Source organism: Copadichromis virginalis, linkage group LG3 (genome assembly GCF_057382275.1).
Source record: "Copadichromis virginalis isolate Kocher_CV1m ecotype Utaka linkage group LG3, C_Virginalis_male_GT1.1, whole genome shotgun sequence".
NCBI classification, from domain to species: domain Eukaryota; kingdom Metazoa; phylum Chordata; class Actinopteri; order Cichliformes; family Cichlidae; genus Copadichromis; species Copadichromis virginalis.
The window spans coordinates 17,148,565-17,158,793 of NC_140620.1; the positions used below are offsets into that span (position 1 = coordinate 17,148,565).

The 10,229-nt window shown below is 41.5% G+C and overlaps 1 protein-coding gene and 1 long non-coding RNA gene across 2 annotated transcripts; both read right to left on the reverse strand.

The window, feature by feature from the left end:
* Window positions 1–1,061: 1,061 nt before the first annotated feature.
* On the reverse strand, window positions 1,062–2,067 carry LOC146713108 (uncharacterized). Its single transcript, XR_014919124.1, has 2 exons — window positions 1,607–2,067; window positions 1,062–1,274 (listed from the first exon to the last, which is right to left on the reverse strand). It is a non-coding gene; the product is annotated as an uncharacterized LOC146713108 (long non-coding RNA).
* Window positions 2,068–5,532: 3,465 nt separating this feature from the next.
* LOC146713109 (Fc receptor-like protein 5) lies at window positions 5,533–9,532 on the reverse strand. The gene is made up of 5 exons (XM_085452378.1): window positions 9,476–9,532; window positions 7,320–7,355; window positions 6,126–6,389; window positions 5,801–6,046; window positions 5,533–5,714 (listed from the first exon to the last, which is right to left on the reverse strand). The coding sequence occupies exons 1-5, from the start codon at window positions 9,504–9,506 to the stop codon at window positions 5,533–5,535; spliced, it is 759 nt and encodes a 252-aa protein (XP_085308504.1). The 5' UTR covers window positions 9,507–9,532.
* Window positions 9,533–10,229: the final 697 nt, after the last annotated feature.

Genomic DNA, 10,229 nt, shown 5'->3' on the forward strand with positions numbered 1-10,229 from the left:
GTACTGACCCACACATATAGTTCTTACACACACACTGGACATTCTGGACATTGTTTTCACCTCTTCACTTAAATCACTTTAAGCATATTTGCACTGCACAGGACACTTACAAATGTGGATTGCACAACACTGGACATTATATTTCTTCATTTCCATTTAATACTTGTACAAAAAAACTTTTTGCTGCTGTTATTGTATATATATATATATATATATATATATATATATATATATATATATATATATATATATATATATATATTTCTTCATACATTCTTATATATTTCTATACTGTGTATTGTGTATTTTGTTGTACAGTTATTTTATTTTCAACTTTAATTTATATATTTATCTTATTCTTTCCCAGTTAAATTTACCCTTCATTCTAATTTATGTTGTACAGTTATTTCATTTTTAACTTTAATTTTTATATTTTATTTTATTTATTCCTTCCTAGTTAAATTTACCCTTTTTAATTTTCATATTTATTTCCTATCTTATTCATAGCCTCTTCTTTTTTCTTTAGGTCACGAGCAGTTATGTAAGCATTTCACTGCATATCATACTGTGTATGACTGTGTATGTGACAAATAAAATTTGAATTTGATTTGTTTTGATTTGGTTTCACCAGTAGATGGCGGAAAACTTTAAAAGTCATTCACGACTATTTCAAGCTTCACTGAGAGGTTTCACAAGAGGAGCTCTGATTCAGGCAGTGTGATCCAGATGGAAGCCCAGACTGAGTCTCATGTTTATCAATTTATACTTTATCACACACTAAAACACTTCATTTCTTTACTTTAGGTCAGACCACTGAGTGTGAGACTATAAATATTGACAGGGTAATGAACACTAGTCAAACATTCACCATGTTAAACCTTCTCTATACTTATATCTTCCTGATAAAGTGCAACTGAAAATGCACAATACATACTGTACTGTTCGGTACTGGTGTTTTACTTTGTTTTGCACCCGCTGAATGATGTCCCTGCTGTTTATAGTGTGCCAGTTGAAGCTTAATTTTTATTCCTTATTTCATGGTAAATAAAAATAAGATTGAACAAAGAGGGAATCCCAGAGTTTATTGATCCTGCAGAACTTATACGGAACGCTTTTACAGGTTATAGAGGAAATTAAAAAATATAAATAACATGTGGATGTCCTCTGGTCTGAGGTGCTGGGGGAGCAGTTAGAGACCAGCAGCTGGACGTCAGTGGTTGGACTGGTGGACTACTTCAGTGAAGAGTAGACGATGTCTGGCTCTGGTTTAAAGTCTGAACACAAACACACACAGTTCAAAAAACAGCAAATATTATTACAAGCTTTGTAGTTCAATCAAGACCTCCAATCTCCACCTCTCTGCATCACACACAGTCCCTGTTCAGACTTTACTGGGACTAGTTCAGAAATCAATGAGCTGTCGAAACACTCTAATTAAAGTTTACAGAAGTCAAACCTTGAGCTCAACAACAATTTGCTCTTTAAATGCATTAAATGACATTAAAAAGTCAAACATTTGGTTACGTGGTTAGCTTAGCTTAGCACGATGGTTGGAAACATGGTGAGCAGCTAGCTTGACTCGGTTAAAGATAAAGAGCAGCTGTACCTGGGCCTCCTTGTTCTGATGTTTGTTTGTTCATAACTGACATCTTCAGTTCTCACTGCTGAGTCGACTGCAGCTGAATTTCTGTCTGTGTAATAAATAATAGAACACATTTGCATTTCTGTAGGTGCACAACTATAAAACTACATCATCACACTACAGCAAAATGTTTTAATTAATGAGGGGATTAAATATATATTTTTTGAAAGCTCAGCACCTTTTGTACAGTTTTTTTTTTCTCGTCTTCACACCTTTGCTCTGAAACACAAAGTGACCACAAAGAACTGGGGGGTGTTTCTGTGTACGGGGCAGGTGGACGACCACAAAGCTGCCAGTGAAGACTGACACTCTTCACCACAGAGTACAAAGCAAACACTTTTCACAGCATGAGCACTAATATTAGACACACTGGTATGCTGTGATGACTACTGTTATACTAGAATTACTACTTTATTTAAAATAAAATTATATATAAATACTGAGATAGATCGAGTTTAAAATGTCGGAGTCAAAAAAAAAAAAAAAAAAAAAAAAAAAATATATATATATATATATATATATATATATATATATATATATATATATTGTTAGATTATAATATTATTTTATGCCATGTTATACCCCTAATTAAAGATTGTGAATTATTATGTAGTTTTAGTTTGCATTATTCTCCTGAATTAGAAGATAACTATTGCATTATATTAAACTGCTGACTTATTGTGAATGAATGATATTGTTTTATGATGCATTATACTGCTGAGTTATAAGAAATACTGTTTGCAGAAAGTCATTGCCTTATTTGTCTGATTAGAAGAGAACATACTGGAGTTTTCTGCCCCATCTCAGCAGGAGCAGATAAACAGGGAGCCAAGGTCGTAGCTTAGGCGCTGTGTGAGAGAAAGCATGTGAATGTTTAGGCTTTTTATGATAAGGTGGAGGCACCAGAGGCTATAAAAGTTTGAGCAATGCTCCACCATTTTGAGATCTGATGCTGTCTGCATACAGTTTCCATCTCCCACGTGTGTGATCATTAAAATCATCGTTTGACTCAACCCGACCGGACCAGTGTTGTTATTGTGGTTTTTCTCTTGTCTCCATCCCCAATAATTTTGAACCTTCACAATATACAGCTCTGTGCTGAAACACCTGCAGCTGAAGTGTTTCTTTCTATCAGAAACAGGATGCTGGACGACTGCAGAGCTGTTAGCTTCAGTTAACCACAGACCACAAACACACAGTCCAGCTCACAGTGAACAACACTCAGTAAGTGTGAAACATGCAGACGGTTGCACTTGACTAAGTTTTACTTACTACCATCAGTTCTCGATGGAACTGACTAAGCATTTCTAATTTTAAATGAAGCAATAAATGTATCACAAAACTATGAAATTAAATATTGTAATTTCAATGTTTGATTCTTAAAATCTCACATGGTAAGAGTCAGAAACAGTCTTCATATTGACCCTGAACTCAAAGCTTTCAATTGACAGAAAAAAAATGCATGTATAGAATCATCAGTGAAGTCTGATAAAACTTGTGTAAATAGATTGGTTATGTTGCCCTGACTCAAGATTTACCCCACAGTTATCCTTCAGCTACATCTGTGTGAAGTTATGTGTTATATGTCTTCATTAGAACATTAAACAAAAGGGAAGCTTTTCAGAGCTGAAACATAACCTGAGAAAACCTGCAGTTCCTTCAGTGTTCACAGGTACACATTAAATTCCCCACGCGAGGGAGCAACATTTTAGACAATGTTTTCACCAGCCAGAGAGAAGATTACAAAGCCCTCCCCCACCTTGGTGCCTCTGATCACATCACTGTTATGCTAATGTCGATATTTGTGTGGCCAGAAAGATCCTCAGAGGCACTGCAAGACTGCTTTTCCTCCAAAGAATGGGCGATCTTTAAGTAGGCTGCCACACACGACAACACCAAAGGAATATAGAGAAACTGTCATTGCCTACATCTCAAAATGCATCGATGATGTCACAGAGACCAGGACTATCACTGTCCGGGACAATCAGAGACCATGGCTCAGAGGTGAGGTCTACAGGCTCCTGAGGGGGAGAAATGCAGCCTCAAGAGCTGGGGATGAGGTGAACCTAAGAACCGCAAGGGCAAACCTGTCACGTGGCATCAGAGAGGCGAAAAAGGCAGTACTCCAGGAGGATTTCACAGAGCTTTTGCGGCAGCAGAGATACTCTGAGGATGGGCAGAGTATCGTCAGAGTGCCGGTCCCACCTCTTTATGGGATGAGCTAAAGAAATTCTTCTTGAGGTGCAGAACCTCACCCCCACACAGAGGATCCCTTGCCAGGATCAACACATTCAAAGCCCCAGGTCCTGATAACATCCCAGGACGAGCACTGAGGGACTGTGCTGTGAAACTCACAGATGTCTTCACAGACATCTTTAATACATCACTGAGCCAGGCTGTCGTTCCCGATGACCGATAATGCAATTTCAGCTTCACTCAGCCCTCACACATCTGGACACTAGAGACTCATATGTTAGAATGCTGCTCATAGATTTCAGTTCAGTGTTCAACACCATCATTCCCCAACAACTCATTCCCTGGATCTGCTGGGGATCGGTACCTTGCTGTGTAACTAGCTGCTGGATTTCCTGACAGGAAGACAGCAGACAGTACGGGTTGGCAGCAACACCTCCGGCACAAGAACAATGAATACGGGGGCTCCCCAAGGATGTGTGTTGAGCCCTCTTCTCTTCACGCTGCTGACCCACAACTGCACACCATCACACAGCTCCAACATTTTCATCAAGTTTGCAGATGACACAATTGTGGTAGGTCACATCAGCAACAACGATGAAACCTACTACAGGAGTGAAGTTAAACATCTGGCCGAGTGATGCAGCAACAACAACCTTTCCCTGAATGTAGAGAAGACTAAGGAGATCATCATAGACTCCTGGAGAACTCACACCCTGCACACCCCACTAACCATCAATGGTGCTTCCGTGGACGGTAAGCAGCACCAAGTTCCTGTGTGTGCACATCTCAGAGGATCGCCACTCATCCGTCCAACAGCTTCTTCAGTATGTTGCCATCAGGAAGGAGACTGAAGAGCCAGCAGACTGAGAAACAGCTTCATCCATCAGAGTGTCTCACACACGAACTCCACACCTGCACTCACCTTGTTAGAGTAGACTTTACCCTTGCCGGCTTCCCTCGCGAGAGAAAAGACAAAGAGCGCCGTCTTGTCCTGTTGGTTGCGCAGTTGGTTGTCTCTGTTACAGCAGGGTTTGTGCCTTAATAAACCCAACACTGCTCTTCCCTCTGAACTCCTCAAACATACAAACTCTGACCCACCACCATTGCCCTTTCACTGACTGCCCCACCCCCACTTGCACACGACATAGCCACAGTCACTATGATTGTGTTGGACACTGCTGTTTATATAATTGTATGTTATTGTGTGATGTTGTAAATAAGACGTTTATTTTATTTGTATCTTTTTATCTTCATATTAGTTTAGTGTACACTGAGGGCCATGAGGTATTGTCAATTCAAATTCTTGTGTGTGACTGTACATATGGTCTTTGACAACAAAGCTGACTTTGACTTCACTTTTGACCAATGCAGAGAAGAAAGAAAAGAGATGAGACTGATCAACATGTTTACTACGATAACAAAGAGCTGAAACCTCAACATGAACTCTTCTATGATGAAAACACAGTACTACCTCTGCGTCGTCTGATTGGCTGTTTTTGAAGTTTTGACATCACAGTACATGACATAAGTGATGATGTCATCTTCTTCAGCTTCTTTTCCATCTGTTAAAATTTTCCAAAATGAACAATTATATAAATTAAATATCTAAACAAAGATCACATTTAGGTTAAGTTGTTGCTGTGATCATAGTGAATGTGAACTTTATTCTAGTAAACAAACTCAAACATGAAAGATCAGGAAGTCTGAGTCTCACCTTCAGGTTTCCTGTGAACACATCGCCTCACCAGCAGAACCAGTAACACCAGTAGAACCAAAACACAGACTGATCCAACACATGAAAACACAGAGAGAACAGGAGGAGAGGTGGAACTAGGTTGAGGTGTGGATGTAGGTGGAGGTGTGGTGGTGTGTTCCCCTAAAATAAAGCAAACACAGTCATTAAGTTGTCGTCACATTGTGAATGTTGAAAGCTGCAGAAACACAGACAGGTGAGTGTGTCACCTGTGACAGTGATCCAGCTGGATGGAGACTCTCCATGACCGCTGATGTCACACTTGTAGAGGCCTTCATCAGACCTGGAAACATGCTGGATGGTCATGTGACCTGTAGGCTGCTTCCTGATGAGGGAGCCATCTTTATAGAAAGCAGCTGGGAGGTTGGAGGGAGTGGTCTTTGTTTTACAGAGCAGAGTGACGTCATCTCCCTCCATCACAGGGAGGACAGGACTCTGCAGGATCACTGATCCACCTCAACACAGAGACAAACTACAGCATTTCATCCATTTACACACAGCTTCATCAACACTAACTCCACACACTCAGCTTACCAGTGACTGTCAGGTTAACCATGTTACTGATGGGACCCTCTCTGGACTCACACCAGTAAACTCCACTGTCCTGTGTTAAGATGTAGCTCATGTTACAGGAAGAATTCGCTGGTTTTCCCCACCCATCTCCACACTGAGTCCTCTGTAAATTGCTTGTGTTTCTCCTCAGAGTCCATCCAGCAGAGCTGTCGTCCTCCTCGCAGCTCAGAGACACAAAGGCTCCTTTAAAGAACTGAGAGCTGCTGGGACTCACAGTCAGACGAGCTGTGAGGGTTAAATTAAAATATATATATATATTATCTGCAGTGTTGGTCAAGTTGCATTTTTTTTTGCCTGTCCCGTTTGGCTCTTATACCATCAGAATTATTGTCTAAAGGCAAAGAAAGATGACCAACGGATTTACTTTACCAAATGGACCATCCCAGCCTTGCCATAATGGCCTATTTGATTCACCTTTTATTGTTTATTTTATTTATTTTTTTATTTTCACTTGTTAGATACGGGACAGACTTGAATGAGGAAAAGAAAAGGGAGAAAGGAAGAGGGGGGAAAACAGTGGAGAAGAGGGACGGGGATGAAGGGCAAAAAAACAAAAACCAACTAAATAAGCAGACAAAAAAAAAAAAGAGGAAGGGAATTCCAGAGTCGTGGAGCAGAGCAGCTGAAAGCCCTGTGCCCCATGGTGACAAGATGGGGGGACAGAGAGAGAAAGGGAAGAAGAAGATCTAAGACACCGAGATGGGGCGGTGATCCGAACCAGATCAGAGAGATATGGAGGAGAGAGATGGGAGAGACGTAAGGTCAGTACTTCCACACTTTAAACGCTGCACGCTCAAACTCTCTCCCGCCCTCCATATATTATCCATTGTTGATCTGCACACAGCTGTCACACTCGCTTACGTCATTGCGAGACACTCTCGCAAAAAAATCATGCTTTTACTAACGCAGTAACGTGGTGTGCTTACGGGAAAGTAGCACTAATATAGTTACCTTTTTTTGCAATAGTAATCCCTTCACTTCACTCCTTACTTGAAAAAAGTAATCTGTGTTACTGCCCATCTCTGATTATCTGTGAATATTTTCTTACATTTCTCATTTCAGCACTTTTATATTTGATATCTACCAACAGGAACCCAATCAGGTCATATCAGTGAGCATTAATCATTTAAACTGTGACAGAAGAAGGTTACTGACCTTGGTTTGTTGTGCAGCTCAGCACTGAGATCAGAACTAAAGAGAAATGACACTCAGGTTGATTTGAGGTGAACATAAAGAACAACTCCACACAAACAGCTGACAAACACACAAACTCACAAATTCAGATTTTTTACAGCAACATTGTGTTCTGTTCTTTTGCAGAATTATTGACTTCAGGGTCACAGTAGAGCTCAAGTTTATCAAACCTGTTATACAGTGAGTACAGGTCAGTACTACAACTTTTAAATACTACAGTAAACCCATGTTTTCACTATAGAGCTGTGTCCACATAATGAGTAAACGACTGAAAGACTAATTTGTACATCCTCTATCCAAGAGCAAGTGGGTGGCTCCCGCCATTTTTTTGGTCAACCGACCCCAGCGAGTCAATCTGGATCCTGACCTCTCTTCCCCTCACACTCTCAGCATCAGCTCTCTCCAGGGTTGTGTACTAAGCACACTACTCTACTCCCTCTACACATCTGGCTGCAGTCCCACTCACCCAGACAACATCATTGACAAATTTGCATCAGACAAGACATCAGACTTCTGTCAGTCTGCCCCAGGGCAGCTGTGGCTACACCTGTAGCTTGCTCCACCAGTGTGTGAATGGGTGGATGACTGGGTGTGTAAAGCTAGTCCCTAGGGGGGGACTAGTAAAAGCGCTATACAAATACAGGCCATTTACCATTTACCATGGAGAAAAGTTGTCGTATCATATGCACAGGGAGTGTGTGTGTGTGTGTCATGGGGGTGCATTTGTGTGACCTCCGGCTCACCAAAAGGATCATAAAAGCAGTAAGCTTACAACACAAGAAACAGAGGATGTATCTACAAAAAAACCTCCCCCAGAACAGAGTGACTGGAGAGGTGGTCAGAAACAAAGGAATGTATTTGATGCTATAGTTTGATCTAAGACTTTACAAATTTAACAAACATAATGACAACATTCAACAATTTGACCCTAACATCTTCCTTGACTTCAGAAGTGCCCCTGCCACCCTGCCCATCAAGTATGTAGAGCGAGAGGAATCCTTAAAATTTAACATCACAGCGCTGGTTAAGAAGGCCTGGCACCGACTACACTTTCTAAGGGTGCTCAGGAAGGAGCAACTAAACACCCCACTGCTGGTGACCGTCTACAGATGCACCACCGAGAGCCTGCTGACCTATGCAGTGGCAGTGTGGCATGCTAGCTGCTCGAAGGCAGACAAGAAGAGACTTCAGACGGTGGTAAACACAGCAAGAAAAATAACTGGTTGCCCCTTCCCTTCTTGTCTGCCATCTATAACTCCTGTTGTCTCAGCAGGGCCAGTGTTAAGGTTCAGATAATGGTAATGGTAATGATGATAATTATTTAACAATAGCAGTAAAATAATTTCCCTGCTCCACACCAGAAACATCTTTAAGTACACAAACATCTTTTTAACCTACTGCCCTGTGGCGCTTCAGATCCATACAGGCTAGAGCAAACAAGCTATCACCATACTCAACTCAAAATAGCACAAAACTAATTTGCACTAAAAATTGTTGGTGCTCAAATTGTCTGTGTCATAATTGTATTTATATTATTTGTATAGTTATATTATTGTTGATCGTGGCTCAAGAGATGGGAACCGGTTTGAGCCCCGGCTCGAACAGTCTCAGTCATTGTGTCCTTGGGGAAGACACTTCACCCGTTGCCTACTGGTGGCGCCAGTGTCCGGCAGCCTCGCCTCTGTCAGTGCGCCCCAGGGTGGCTGTGGCTACAATGTAGCTGCCATCACCAGTGTGTGAATGGGTGGATGACTGGATGTGTAAAGCGCAATACAAATACAGGTCATTTACCATTTTACCATTTACCATATTAATGTATAGTTTTTTATAATGTGCTAAGTACATGTGCACTTTTATGGAGCTGTTTTAAATCTCGTTATACTGTGGATAATGACAATAAAGGCTTTCATTTCAATTTCAGCTTTTCACTGCCTGCTGTGTTTCCTCGACTCCTGAGCAAAGATAAAGAGTCAGTTCAGACCTGCAGTTGGTCCTCGTGGTGCTTGAACTTGAATTCAGCCTGATTTGTTTTTCATGTCTTCTCCTCCATCATCAGTTATCAGGAGAGCAGACAGTCAAAGTACAAGAATTCAAACAAACACAGAGATTCTACTTACAGAGCAGACACAGCACAGATGTTTCCTTCATCGTCCTTCTCACTCATTTGAGCTTCTTTTCATTTCTGTCACTGTCACCAAGTAAAGCCCGCCCTCTTCCTCTGAGCACCAGCTTTCTATTGGTTCAAACACACTGGGTAACTAAATTCTTATAAAAATGCAAGATACAAACTGTAAACATGTATCTTTTAATGGAATGAGATTGCTCAGACATTTGGCAATTCACACAGCTGGATAGAAAAATCAGAAACAAGTCAGATGTCCTCTGGTGTCACTGATCTGTGGTTTGGTTGATGAACAAATCCATGTCTCTGTAGTGGACGTCCCCCTCAGTGAGAGAGGCAGATACAAGCTGAAACACAGGAATCAAACCAGGGATGCTGCTGTTATGGAGCTGAACTGGAACCAGGTTGCTGGTTCGAGCCCCGGCTCCGACAGTCTCGGTCGTTGTGTCCTTGGGCAAGACACTTCACCCGTAGCCTACTGGTGGTGGTCAGAGGGACCGGTGGCGCCAGTGTCCGGCAGCCTTGCCTCTGTCAGTGCGCCCCAGGGTGGCTGTGGATACAATGTAGCTTGCCATCACCAGTGTGTGAATGTGTGTGTGAATGGGTGAATGATTGTGTATAGTGTAAAGTGCTTTGGGGTCCTCAGGACCAAGTAAAGCGCTATACAAATACAGACCATTTACCATTCAGACACTGAGGCCCTCTGAACACATTTTAATTACAGCAGTGCAGAGACACACTGATGACTG